Raw genomic sequence first — 14,653 nt, forward strand, 5'->3', positions numbered from 1 at the left:
AACCTATAAATTCAGGCCCCTCAACTGGTAACTAAACCCACCATTCTAAGTGCCTGCCTACACTCATCAACCCCACGCCACCCCATGTTGGGGAGGGTGGTAGCTGCTTGTGCATCAGCCGGTGGAAGAGGAGGCAAAGCTGAGGGAATCTACCAATGGCCTCCTTAACTTGATCTGCAAGAAGTGCTAAGAGCCGCACTCTTCCCCAGTTCTGTTGCAGGAGTGCTGTGGCAACCTGCTTTTCTGCCAGCTCAGGGACTGGCGACGGCATTTTAACATGGCCATCAGGAAGAGCCTCTTGTTCCTGGGAGTCTAAGGCTACTTTCTGCAGCAAAACAGGGACAGGGGCTTGTTTATTCAAAGCACAAAAGGGCACTTTCATACTTGGGAGGTGTCAAGGGCCAAATAGAATCCAACTTTGACTACACCTTGCTGTTTCTGTGGATCATTTTGTACAGAGGACGCATGGAACTCCTGCTCCAGGGTTCCAGGGGTCTGTTGTCCTGGGGGCTGCAGTGACTGCCAGATTGCCTACTCACCATGAACTGATTTACAAACTGCACTAAATGAATGTTAGGAAAAACATGACGATAAGCACGCTTGCTGGGTCCCTGTCGAACGGCTCTTATCTTTATGAAGGTTTTCCTCCCTTTGATGCAAGTATCTAAGCCAGTGTTTCTCAACTTTGGCAGCTTGAAGATGTGTGGACTTCAACTCCCAGAATTCCCCAGCCAACCATGCTGAATTCCACACATCTTCAAGCTGCCAAGGGTGAAAAACACTGATCTAAGAAGAGGCTGGGCAGCCCCTTGTCTAGGATAGTTTTGTTAGAACTGTGCCTGGCAAGGGCTGGGCTTTCCAACCCGGGGAGCCTATGTAAACTCACCAAACCACATTATGCCACTGTGCAGTGGGTGAGTGCCATCCTTCCCTGCATCTGCCAAGGGAGACAGTGCCCCCGTTGCAGGCAGCCTTCTCAGTGGTGATGCCCAACCTGGAATAGCCCCACCACCCATCTGCAATGAAATGCTGCAGCGTTTACTTTGCGTCTTTTAGGCCACAACTGAGTATCTGCTTTACCTTCTCTGTGTGAACACTAAATGAATGGATTCATTTTGCTTTCACCTGATTGTTAATGTTTTACACTGTTTTGATATACTATTTTTATTGTATTTTAATAATCATGGTAAACTGTTTCAAGAGACATCTCTGCGGGAAGCCTACAGAAATATGTTATTTTTATGTGTAAGTATTACTGCACAGGAAATTGTCATGTAAGACATAAATCTTTATTATAAAGTTTTCCCCAAATATCCCTATATAAGCAATCTGCCACTTTGGCATGGAGAACTATTTGCTTCTGCAAGTCATTAGCAGCCTGTAACAGATAAAACCATTTTACAGTTTAACTCTCTCTAATTAGATTTTTAAAAAAGGGGGGGAATCACTTCTGGTGAGGAATGGCGAATTGACATTCCACAGATTGCGGGAGACATTACGGCTGAAAAGGCAGCTGGATGCTGGATCTGGACTGCCGAAAATTCTCCTCAGATCAAGGAGAGATTACCCATATGTCCTCCAGCCAGCAGTTTGTTTTTTGTTTTTTTTAAGTAGATGGCAGAAACTGATCTTGTTGCAGTCTCTTGCGATCAGCTGGGAGTTGCGGGATTCCATTGTGCTCAGAGCCATTAATGTGGCCTTTTATGAACTCAAAGCTCGACTAACCCTCATCTTTCTAATCACTTTGGAGTTTTTTTAATTGTTTGTTAAAGATTGAAAAACCTTCAGAACTGCAAGTTTGATGTTTGCTGGGTAAGTTTCTCTTGAATCCATCTAGAAAGTAAGTTATATGTTTAAATTTTCTTTTGGAATATACAGCAAGAGGGTGATTATAGTGCTAATTTTGGAAAGTACTTAAATGGATTAAGAGTTCAGAGGAATTTGAATGAAAATACTTCGAAATTTATTAAAAGGATCCTCTCCCGGGAAAAGTTTCTTTCGTTTGTATTTTGAGCTGATAAGAAGGCTTTGAAGGTTGGACACCAGAGGGCACCAGATGGCTTCCTTAAAAGAAACGTCTGGTGGATTTCAAAATTATGGCTCACAAGAAGAAATGGAAATACTGGATTTACAAATGGAATTGGATGACATAAAAATTAAAAAAATATACAAATAAAAGAGCAATGTAGGTTATTTTCTTCTGCTGGAATATAAGGGATCTACTGGAGTTACTAAGAGCAGAGACATCACACTGACAACAAAGGTCCGCATTGTTAAAGCAATGGTGTTCCCCGTAGTAACATATGGCTGCGAGAGCTGGACCATAAGGAAGGCTGAGAGAAGGAAGATCGATGCTTTTGAACTGTGGTGTTGGAGGAAAATTCTGAGAGTGCCTTGGACTGCAAGAAGGTCAAACCAGTCCATCCTCCAGGAAATAAAGCCAGACTGCTCACTTGAGGGAATGATATTAAAGGCCAAACTGAAATACTTTGGCCACATCATGAGAAGACAGGACAGCCTGGAGAAGATGCTGATGCTAGGGAGAGTGGAGGGCAAAAGGAAGAGGGGCCGCCCAAGGGCAAGATGGATGGATGATATTCTAGAGGTGACGGACTCGTCCCTGGGGGAGCTGGGGGTGTTGATGACCGACAGGAAGCTCTGGCGTGGGCTGGTCCATGAAGTCACGAAGAGTCGGAAGCGACTGAATGAATAAACAACAACAACTGGAGTTACTATATTGGAATTTCAAAAGGACTTTGATAAAGGTGACAAGAATTTTGAGAAGAGCCAAAGAGAGTATGAGAAAGCAGATGTTAGAACTTTCATTGTGGGACTTAAAGATTGCTAGGAGAAAGAAAAAATAAACATTGGTTTATTTGATCATGGTAAAAATAATGGGTTGCTATTTCTGGTGATATCTAATAGCTTTTATGACTGGGATTGGATGGTGATATTTTTGGTCACATTTAATCGTAGAGGGACGCGGTGGCGCTGCGGGTTCAACCGCTGAGCTGCTGAGCTTGCCGATCGGAAGGTTGGCAGTTCGAATCCATGTGACGGGGTGAGCTCCCGTTGCTAGTCCCAGCTCCTGCCAACCTAGCAGTTCAAAAACATGCAAATGTGAGTAGATTAATAGGTACCGCTTCGGCGGGCAGGTAACAGCGTTCTGTGTAGTCATGACCACGGAGGAAGTGTCTACGGACAAACGCCGGCTCTTCGGCTTTGAAACGGAGATGAGCACCGCCCCCTAGAGTCGGACACGACTGGACTTAGGGAAACCTTTACCTTTACCTTAATTGGGTGTAATGGATTAATTTGTAACACTTGTTATTACAAGTTATTGCAGTTGTTATTTTTGAAATATAAATAATGGGTTATTTCTGGTGATGTTTAATGTTTTTTTTATTGGGGCTGGATGATGATGGTTAGCTTTGGTAATGCTTTTTTTTTTTTTAAGTGGGATTGGATTGTGATTATTTGAAGAGAAGGGTTAGAGGGAATTTGTTTAAATGGAAACGGAGATATAAATATTTGTTATTTCTGATAACCCTTACTGGACTTTTGCTGATTAATAAGGGAGCTGGGGGTGGTGACGACCGACAGGAAGCTCTGGCGTGGGCTGGTCCACGAAGTCACAAAGAGTCGGAAGCGACTGAATGAATAAACAACAACAAGGAGACCTGAAGAATTAGAGATGGGCTTATAGAAAATGGGGTGAGGTATGGAATGAGGAAGTATTTGGTTGTATTTTAAGAGACAGTGGTAAGTTGTGCATGTTGACTATAGTTGCTGGGGATGAAGGGGGAAGTTTTCTTCTTGCTACTTTCTTTTTTCTTTTTCTTTTCTTTTGTTGTTCTTATTTATTTTATTTATTATTTAAATTTATATCACTGCCCATCTCCCCCCAACGGAGGACTCTGGGCAGTTTACAATAAAAGTAATAATAAAAACATATAAACCTAACTTACAATCTAATAATATAAATAAGATAATAAATGTAAAACCCAAGAGGAGATAGAATGACAACCAATAGGGGTGCTATGGTGCCAACTACCCCCAGGTGGAGCTGTTACCCTCCCCATCCCAAGCAAGGCAGCAGAACCAGGTCTTCAAATTCTTCTGGAAGGCCGGGAGCGAGGAAACCCGTCTCAACTCCGGGGGCAAGATATTCCAAAGGGCGGGTGCCACTGCAGAGAAGGCCCGTCTCCTGGACCCCACAAAATTCCTTTGCTGATGGGGTCCATAGCATGCCCTCTCTGCCTGACCGGGTGGAGCGGGTCATGTTATGTGGATGAGACAGTCCCTCAGGTAACTTGGTCCCATGCCATGCAGGGCTTTAAAGGTGATAACCAACACCTTAAATTGGACGCGGAAGCAAACTGGTACCCAGTGCAGCTCATGTAGCAGCAGTGCCACGTGTGCTGATTTTACAGCACCAACAACTGTCCGCGCAGCTGCATTCTGGGCCAGCTGAAGCTTCCGGATACTTTTCAAGGGTAGCCCCATGTAGAGCGTGTCACAATAGTCTATATGAGAGATGACAAGGGCACGGGTGACTGTTCGGAGGGCATCTCGATCCAGGAATGGGCGTAGCTGGCGCACCACCCGGAGATATGCAAAGGCCCTCCTGGCCATGACTTCCACCTGCTCTTCAAGCAGGAGCCATGAGTCCAGGAGGACCCCCAGGTTCCGCACTGGTTCCGAATGGGGCAGTGCCACCCCATCCAGAACCAAAGATGACAACTTCCTGGGAACCGAGGGGCCATCAATCCACAGCCAGTCCATCTTACCAGGGTTCAGTTGAAGCCTGTTGTTCCCCATCCAGACTTATAACAGACATGTGGTATTAATTTATAACAGCAGCCTGACACACCAGATTAGCAGATGTCCCCAATTCACAGGAGCATTAAAAAGAACAGTTCATTTTGAAAAGCCCACATTTGAAGCCAATTTGACCTGTGAATTTGTAGTGTTACAACTTTCATATATCCTAAGCAGTGTGCCACTATAGCCAAAGTAAATAAAGTACTGCCTCTTTGGCCAAATATATGAAATTTTAATCCTGTATTTATTCAGCTGTAAAAAGAGAGCAAGATAAATTGCTGTTGGTTATGAGTATAGAAAACCCATGTAAGTTCATGAGAGCGGTCTTGCTGAATTTCTAGTCCTTGTATTGGATATGAAGTATTTTTGTTCTTTATATAAGCCCTTATTGCTATACAGGTAGTCCTCAATTTACAACCACAATTGGGACTGGAACTTCCATGCCTAAGTGAGGTGGTTGTTAAGTGAGTCACACCCAACTTTACAACCTTTTGCCACAGTCATTAAGTGAATCACCGCGGTTTTAAGCAAATCTGGCTTCCCCCATTGATTTTGCTTGTTGGAAGCCGGCTGGGAAGGCTGCAAATGGCAATCATGCGACCCTAGAATGCTGCAACTGTTGTAAATGTGAGCCAGTTGCCAAGGGCCTGAATTTTGATCACTTTTTTCAGCACCGTCATAACTTCGAACGGTTGCTAAATGAACGGTTGTAAATCGAGGACTACCTGTATTCCCTAACACCGGATTACTTTTATTCAGCTAAGCTACATTAACTTGTAGTATCTATCTCTGAGTAAGTGTATATTGGCAATCAGGCCTCTTAAGTATATATATTGTGTAAGACTCCAAGAAGTATTCAAGCCTTAAGGGAGAGCTATGGGTGTGGAAAGAGAACAAGCTTCACCATGCCCCATCACTTGCCCAGTCCACAGCCAGACAGCAGGCAGTGGGAGCCAATCAGCAGCCCACCCAAGAAAGTGCCAGTGTCCAAGAGCTGAGATTCCAAGGAAAATGGCCTCACCTGGACTAGTCTTGGAGCAGAGGATGAAGAAACTCACATTCGCAGCCAACAGGAGGTAAGGGAGGAGGAGGAAGGGCCTGCTGAACTCCAGCTCTTGGCAGTAGCCAAACACTTCCCAGGTATACTCGCCATAAACCAGGCCTTCCAAGATCAAGTGCAAGACCACAAAGAAAGAATTTCTGCAGCAAGAAGAGAATGTGAGGTCCTTCTTCTCTAGACGTTCAAAGGTAAGAGAACTTCCTCTGACCTGGGATTTCCTCTCAGGTCTCAGAACTTGTTCTGTAGTTTACAGTCCTAACTCAGAATTCAATACAGACACCCTGGGTGTGAATTCACCTAACCTGGCAGCTGCATTTGCACAACAGGCCAAGGCCGGTCCCACTTTCTGTAGTTTTAGGGTAGCGCACCTATTACTACTTCGGCTTATACACAGTTCCATTCCAAAGAGCACCCCGATAGAAACATCCAAATGTAGGCATTCTTGCTGTTGCACTGATTCTGGCAACAGCCCCTAGATGGCCAGAAGAATTAAAAGGTGGCTCCAGAACACAGAAATACTCCCACTCCTGCTGTCGGCTAAGGAGCCTGGTTAAGAAGTGCCTCCTCTGTTCCGTAGCTGCTCTGGGAGCTACAAACAGGGTGCTGGGAGGTTCTAGGGGGTCCCTGGGATCTGGCCTTCAGCATGTTGTGGGAACGCTGAATGTGTTACAATTGCATGTCAGGCTTCTTGCAAATGCAGGAGCAATTTGTTCCCAATAAATCAAAGATACTGAAGAAAGAGGACAGTAGTCCAGCAGACCTCATCCCAAACAAAATTTAAAGATCAGCATGGTACCACAAAACTGAATGCAATTTAAAACTAGGTGAGTATGTAGAAGATGTTGAAGGGAAGTTTGAAAGACCCTGGAAGCCATTTTACCAAGCTAGATGTTCTAAGAGCCCATTAATGCTAATGTTCAGAGAATGGAGCAAATAAAGAAGCACATGAGCAATACCGTGTATGGAAGAGTCCATGAATTGCCTTCTGAGCAGCTCTGTGAACTGGAGCTGGAATTACGTAGAAGAGCACCTGCATCAAAGGAGATAAAATAACAACATTATTTTTAAAAGGAAAAGGTGGGGGAGGCGGGCAGACAAACCCATTCACTGACAAAACTTACATGGCAATTGCTGCAGAACCCTCAGGAACTGAAGGTGGAAGACTTCAGCAAACTGCCAAATGTCAACCTTAACGCTAATCCTGAGGCTGTTGGTTGCCAAACAGAACTAAAGAGAGGACCTAAGATGTAGTCACTGCTGAACCAATCCTCCACACCTTTAGAAAAGGAGGGAGGACAGAGAACCACGATCCCATCAAGGACAGACAGCTTCTATCCCACAGTTCTTTTAGGATCTTTTGTTTTGCTTCAGTTAGGATCCTACATCAAGTAATGCCATCTCTTGGGGTCCAAGAAGCAGGCTTTCTGTCACAGCACCTGCTGTCTGGAACAGCAGCTCCCCAGAGATCCATACAGCTCCCATCTTGGTGATACTCTTTGAAAACTTGGCTTTGCTCCCAGGCCTTGGGGCATAGGACGTTTAGGGTTATACAAAGCTTGCCTTCTGGATGTTTATGATTTGCCTCTTTCTTTTTATTGTTTTTTTAACTTTTTTTTAACACAAATTGCCCAGAGTCTTCTGGAGTTGGACGGTCTCTAACTGTATTAAGTATTTGTGGGTATATAAGTATGCACATGCATATATATTGCCCTCAGGTTGGTGTTGACTCTTAGCAACCAGACAGACAGATTTTCTCCAGGACATAACGCACCACCACTTCTTCCAGGAGATGGATGGATCCATCGAAACCAAGCCATCAAAAAGGCCAAGCAAGATGGGCAACCACGCTGCTGTTTTCTACAGTTTCTTGGTTTCAAAGAGCAAGAGAAGGGCTGGAGCTCAGTCTGGGCCTCCTCATGGCCCTCCTGAATTACAGCTGGGAAAGCCTCCAAACCGAGACTCACTAGAAAGCTACTTCCACTCCTCCTCTTCTACCAAGGGGGTCTTTTCCTGACCTCGCATGTAAAGCAAATGGCATGGCCAAAGACACCAAGATTTTGCAAAGCGCTGCCTGGTGCTGAAGACCAGGTCTAGAGTCTTTTCGTTTTCCTCAAACACGTGGGTACATCCAGCACCTCCATTTCCTCAATAAGCAAATTACCTGTTGGGTGATGCCTGGGAAGGAACCTTGGACTGGCTCCGTCAACCTGGTCTTCTTCTCCCACCTCCCAAGATAGAGAGCTGAGCAAACACACAGGGACCTCCAGCAATGTGCAGGTGAACTCACATCATGCAGCTTCATCTGCCCACCAATCTGTAAGCCCAAATACTTTTGTGGGAGGAAAGGTGTTGATTTGAACAAGGAAATATCATTCTCCTGAAAGAACAGCATTTATTCTTTTAGGAGATCAATATTCCTGCATCCAACCCGCTCCCACAAAAAATCTGTGTAAACCAGATGTCTGGTCTCTCTTGCAGCCAAAGCCAAAACAGCCAGGAAGAACATCCAGCAACAGAAAGGGGTGGTAGCTTCCCTCTTGGAGACTTCAGTGACCTATAGGAGCTGGACAATCCCTTGCCCTGAGTGGGTCAGCAGCAGCAGCAGCAGCATCCCCAGGTCCTGGTAGACTGCTTGAATGGCAAGATTTGTGCCAGGAAACTAGGGAAAACACTGCTTCAACACTAAAGATGACTTTAGGCTGCCTCAGCAGTGGGCTGAGATAGAGATGATGCTCTAAGGACATGTATTTCAAAAACAGTTAGGAGTCTTCATGCTGTCGCAAGTGGGACTGATGATGAGCCCCTGTCACACCCTTGGCACAGGGAGTCCCCCTTGCTAATGGTAAGGGTTCAGTACTGGTCAGTTTGGGCCATTATGTCATAAATGCAACTCAAAACTAGTTTTACTCTGCGTGTTGTTCATGCTATGCTATCCTATGCATTTTAGAATCCCTAATCTAAAGACTACCTTTCAAACCAACATACTGTCACTCACATCTAATGAGGAGGTATATAGATATGGCTGCAGATTAATGATGGAATGGAGGCTGACCTACAAAATGCTGGAAACCGGAGCAGCTATAATGGCAGGCCTTCCTTTCTTTCTCCCCAAGTGACCGAACTGGCTTGCAAGCGAGATGCATGGAGGGAGAGCAGAAACCAGCCCATAACCAGATGCATCCTTACCCGAGTTACCCAGGTGGCAAGTTTTGAGGAGAAGCTTTGCTCCCTTCCGGAAGAGATGCAGACCACCACGCTTAGCAGAACCAGGCCCAGGTACAGGAGGAAGAGGATCAAGAAGTCCATCTTGCCCTGCAAAATCCAGACAGCCTCAGCATGACCCGGCCTGGCCTCGGACTCCGCGCTGGCGCCAAGAGAAACCCCGCCGGAGCGGCTGCCACAGCAACACCCCCGGGGGTCCGTCCAGGCGCACCCAACGCGGCAGGGGCAGCATGCTTGGTCCCACCCGCCCGGACGCCCCCGCGGTTTGCGCGCAGGCCTTCGGAGGGGAGGCGGGGGGGGCTTCGGGGCCGCGCGGGGGTGTACGGGAGTATCCGCCCCCCCCCGCCGTGCCTGTCAGCCGCACCTAAAGGAGCCAGACCGGCGAGGCAGGAGGCGGTCGGCTTCGCAGCAGGCCCAGCCGCTTCCTCCCTGGAGGCCCCAAGAGGGCTGCGCAGACCCTCTGCTAGTCGGGACCGTGGGGAGGCTTCTCCACCACGCGCCTCCGGTCGGCCGCGCCCCTTCGGTCCCCGGCCTTACGGCGGCAGCAATGTCGAAGGGCGCCTCCTCGAGAGCCATTTCGGACCGGAGGCCCCCCCGAGAGACAGGGGTCCCCCCAAACCGGCTGCCCGTCGGGGCGGGGGAGGCGAGGCGCTCCGCGTCGCTTAGCAACGGAGCCGCGATCCGGCGCTTTCGCTCACGTGATGCCCGGGATGGGCGCCGCCATGACGGTCCGCGAGCCGGAAGTGGCGGGGCAGGCGGTCATCCAATCCTCGAGCGCCGGAGCCGGCCGCCTTCGTGACGTCACGCGCACGAGAAAGCGGGATGGGGTTGTAGGAGGCCGCTCGCCAGGAGGCTTCGCGCCGCCAGGTCGGACGTGGCCCGTTCGCTGCTGCGCTGAGGCGTGATTGATAGGAAGTCCAAGAATAGCCACTAGAATAATAGTAGTCGTTAAAAGATCGCTTTTGTCTTGGTCTATCTAAGCGCGTAGCTATTACAGGCAGGAGCGTTTGCGGGCGTCAAAAAAGTCAAAATGGCCGCCACAGACCAAGGGGAGGGGCCTCAATCACCCGGCCGCGTCCGCCATGCTGACTCTCTTGGCCACTGTCTCCGGAACTAAGCCCAGAGGTGTTTTGCGCCCTTGGCCGCTGGGCCACCGCCACACGTGATGCGCCAGGTTTGCTGCCCAGGTGCCTTCTGCCAACCCAAGGTGTGCATTCAATCATTCGTTCATTATTCCAAGGCACGACAGAGCGGCTTGCAAACAGATAAAGCAGTACGAAACAGCCAGACAGTACAGCAATTAAAACAATACAAACACTACAAAAGCATATGGCGATAATAAAAACCATCATAACTATTTCATAAAATTCATAGCTGAGGTAATCACATCCAACAAGAACACTAACACCACCCCTGTGCCAGCTCTGCCATGCTCACGGGTCCCCACTCCTGGTAAAACCACATTTTAAGTCCATTTTTTCAGCGCCATTGTAATTTCGGTCAGTCACTGAATGAATGGTCGTGAAGTGAAGACTACCTGTACAAAATGCAAAATCTAAAATGTTCCAGCGGGCGAGCACCACGGCAAGAAAGGTTCTCCTCCTGGGCCCCAACAGATGACCCATGGGACCCACAACAGGCCCTTCTGGCTGGACAGGACAGGGAGCTATGACCAGGGAGAGGGGGTCCCTCAAGCAGCCCCCTTGGAATGCAGGCGGAGGGACCCCTGAGGAGCCGTCTTTCCAATTGCCCGGGGCGCTCCCCAAAGGGCACCTCTTGGGTCGGGTGACCAGATACCTGAAGAGGCAAAGGAGGACACGGGCAATTGGAAAGGGGGACAAATGGGGAAAAGGAGGACGTGCTAACCATTGAACTTTCTTCGCCTCCATGACAAAAATTACAAAAACTGCAAAAAAAAAAAGTACTTAGGCCTACGTACACATGAAATTACCTTTTCCACATCAGAAAAACTGGTTTTTAATCACAGTATTTTCTCAATAAATCTTTATTTTCAAGAACATATGCTAGCAATAATATAGAATTGACAACGACGTGGTTTCCAAATTTCCCCATTGAATTGTATGACGGGTCAAGTGAGCGACAGACTCCAGTGATCATAAGTTTGAAGGGGCTGGACTGAAGCTGACTGCTGGATTCAGGAAATAAATAACATAAATCTAAGCTGGCGAGTCTATCGAGGGACAAGGAAAAGAAAGATGCAGACAATTTACAAGGTCACAATACACAAACATTTGAATGACTACTGTTGTGAAAACAGTCCAAAAAAATAAACCAAGGTTGTGCATCCGTCCTTGCCCTACTTGACCTCTCAGCGGCTTTTGATACCATCGACCATGGATGGATTGGGGGTGGGTGGCACAGTGTTGTGCTGGTTCGTCTCCTTTCTGTGGGGTTGGTTCCAGTGGTGATTGGGGGAGAGAGATCCTGTTGGCAGGGTGCTGGAAAACATTTGGCCCAGGAGAGATCAGAAAAGTCACACATCAGGCATTTCTATAAAAATAAATTTATTTACAGAAAGCACAAAAACATATTTACAGGCTTTGTGCATTCGCACACGCTGAGAGGAGAGATCTCTCTCAGCTGCATACTCCCTGCAAGCCTAAAAAGAAAAAACTAATAACAAGCAAGCTGCCCTCGCCTCAGGCAATGTAACTATTAACACGTAAACTGAGGACAATTAAATTCGACCTCTTCACCCAGCCAGAAAGATTAGTTACCATAGTAACCTTAATCTCTGTAGCAGAAAACAATATACCAACACTCCCCTTTTTATGCTATGGAATGAGATGCAGACCAATTTGCTTTGTTAACTCTTTGTGTCTTGGTACAGCAAGAGGTTTGGTTAAAATATCAGCAATCATGTCTTTTGATTCACAATATTTCAACATTATTTTTCATTTGGCTATCATATCTTTGATATATTGATATCTTATATTGATATGTTTTGTCCTATTCTTGCAGGCTTCAGATTTTGCCATAGCAATGCAAGCTTGATTATCCTCATAAACAGTTATAGGCTGGTTCACTTCCATGCCTATGTGTCATGTTCACCATGTGTCTACATCGTAACGGTTTGCTTGCATGGTGCTGATACGTGTCCGGGCTGGGAGGGTGCTGCTGAGAGCCTTGTACAGGAGACGTGCTGGACTGTGCCAGGGAGGAATGTATTTAGGCTATCTCTGAAATGTCAAGGTCTTTTTGATCAGCAGAGCTCGTTAGGAGCACCTGGGAATGTGGGGCGAACTGTATGTGAGGGAGGGGGTGGGTTGCTGTTTGCAAAGACGCTATTTAGTTTGAGTTTAGGCGCGCTTTTCTCATTCTCAGCTTTTTACCTGTTTGCACTCTTTTCTAAATAAACCCAGAACCTGAATTGCCATTTTGAGTCTGAGAGTTTTATTTAGAGTAAGGCAATCATCACACAATGTCTTTTAACAAATGTTTAAACCATATAACCTCATTACGGGTTTGTGTTAGAGAATAAAACTCTGCTTCTGCAGTGGAAAGAGCAACAAGTGTTTGCTTTCTAGAATGCCAGCCTAAGCTTGACCCAGCAAATTGAATTAAAATCCCAGAAGTGGATTTCCTGTCACTGACATCTGCTCCCCAGTCAGAATTGGCAAAAGCCTGCAATTTCTCTGTTCTGCAGGCATTTAGCTTCAGGCAATAATTCTTTGTTCCTTGCAAATACCTCATTGTAATGGTTGCCTATCCTAAAATACTCTCAGACTTCCAAGCAAGAGCTGAATAAAATCTGGTTTATTAAAGAATAGTATGCAAGTACAAAGAAAACTGAGAATGAGAAAAGTGCACCAATTACAAACTAAAAACCCTTCGGTACAAACGAGATTCCTCCCCCCGTAGAATCTTCCCAGGCTCACAATCCCAGGTGCTCCTAACGGTTCTTGACATTGCGGTGGAAAAGTCCTTGAGCTGAGCACATAACCCAAACACATTCCACTAACATTGTAATGATTGCCTACCCTAACAGACTCAGACTCGCAAGCAGGAACTTAACAATATCTGGTTTATTAAAGAATAGCATGCAAATACAGAGAAAGCTGAGAATGAGCAAAAGCGCACCAAATACAAACTAAAAACCCTTGGTGCAAACGTAATCCCTCCCCTTGCCCAACCGTTTCAAATTCCCCACCCCAGGTGCTGGTAACGAGTTCTGCTGATCTCCTGGGATTTTCTTGAACACACTGGATAACCCAAACACATTCCATTCCCCTGAATACAGATAACAACCCCAGCAGAACACGCATCAGCAACTTGACATGTGAAATGTTATGATGTACAATGCACATTGAAATGGTGAACATGACAAACATGAACATAGATACAGAGCTTGGCACAAGGTCAGCAACATGGTATGTGAAACATTACGATGTACAGTGCACATTGGAACAGTGAACATGACATACTGCCCCCCAAAAAAGTTAAGCAGGCTTGAGAGGGTAAGCTAAGTGGAAACGGTTTACTAAATCAGGAGCATTAACGTGGTGAGCAGGGACCCACTCAGGGTGGGGAAAGTGTTTCCAGCGGACGAGATAGTGCAGAGTGCCCCGAATCCTGCGGGAGTCAACAACCTCCTTGACTTCAAAGTGTTGCTGCCCGTCAATCATGATAGGAGCAGGCGGAGGAGGTTGGGGATGCCAATGCAAAGATTGATGGACAGGCTTGAGCAAGCTGCAATGAAAAACAGGGTGCAAGCGTTTCAAATTGTGAGGCAAGTCCAATTTAACAGTAACCGGGTTCACGACCAACAATGGGGAAAGGGCCAATGAATTTGGGAGCCAGTTTTTTAGAGGGTTGTGGGGACTTTATGAACTTGGTAGAAAGGTAAACTGTATCTCCAATCTTAAAATTGTGCTGCACCGAACGGTGTTTATCTCCTTGGGACTTGTAAGCAGCCTGGGCGTCAGCCAAAGTCTGTTTAATCACTGGCCAGGAATCAGCAAGCCTAACAGCCCAGTCAGAGGCAGAACCAGACTGAGGAGGGGCATGTGGCAGCTTGGGAATGGGAACAAAGTCATGGCCAGAACTATAGGGAAAGGGGTTTGACTTGTACTCTGATGAACAGCATTGTTGTAAGCCACCTCAGCGAAAGGCAACAAATCAACCCAATTGTCCTGATGGTAATTGATGTATGCTCTAAGGAATTGTTCAAGGGTAGAGTTTAAAACCTCTGTATTTCCGTCAGCCTGGGGATGCGATGAAGTGGACAACACCTGTTCGGTGCCAATCTGTCCTAACAGCCAGGAAACACGCTGAGACAAGGAACTGGTCTCTAATATTTATTGCTAGTACTTAACAGGAATCCTAACAACCTGAAGAAGCGTGGGAAAACCCAGACATATAAACCCCAAAGGTTAAGGTGGTCCCAATCTGTGTCTCTTTGAATGGCTGACCAATTCCTCAGTGCTACACATGCGCTTGACAGTCTGGATGGGAGCCCCCTGCTCGCCATCCTTATTCATGACACAATCAATTTTAAGAATGACTTCCAGAACTGGGAAGTGAACT

The 14,653-nt window shown here is 46.6% G+C and overlaps 1 protein-coding gene across 1 annotated transcript in view; it reads right to left on the reverse strand.

The window, feature by feature from the left end:
- Positions 1-9,821, reverse strand: part of ZDHHC4 (zinc finger DHHC-type palmitoyltransferase 4) — a 17,232-nt gene extending 7,411 nt beyond the window's left edge. Inside the window, exons 1-4 of the mRNA XM_063315017.1 lie at positions 9,805-9,821; positions 9,071-9,196; positions 6,841-6,914; positions 5,846-6,024 (exon numbers count right to left, since the gene is read on the reverse strand). Of these exons, the coding sequence (XP_063171087.1) occupies positions 5,846-6,024; positions 6,841-6,914; positions 9,071-9,190 (373 nt within the window). The 5' untranslated portion in view covers positions 9,191-9,196; positions 9,805-9,821. The remainder of the gene's footprint in view (positions 1-5,845; positions 6,025-6,840; positions 6,915-9,070; positions 9,197-9,804) is intronic.
- Positions 9,822-14,653: the final 4,832 nt, after the last annotated feature.

Source organism: Candoia aspera, chromosome 14, assembly GCF_035149785.1.
Source record: "Candoia aspera isolate rCanAsp1 chromosome 14, rCanAsp1.hap2, whole genome shotgun sequence".
Lineage (NCBI taxonomy): Eukaryota > Metazoa > Chordata > Lepidosauria > Squamata > Boidae > Candoia > Candoia aspera.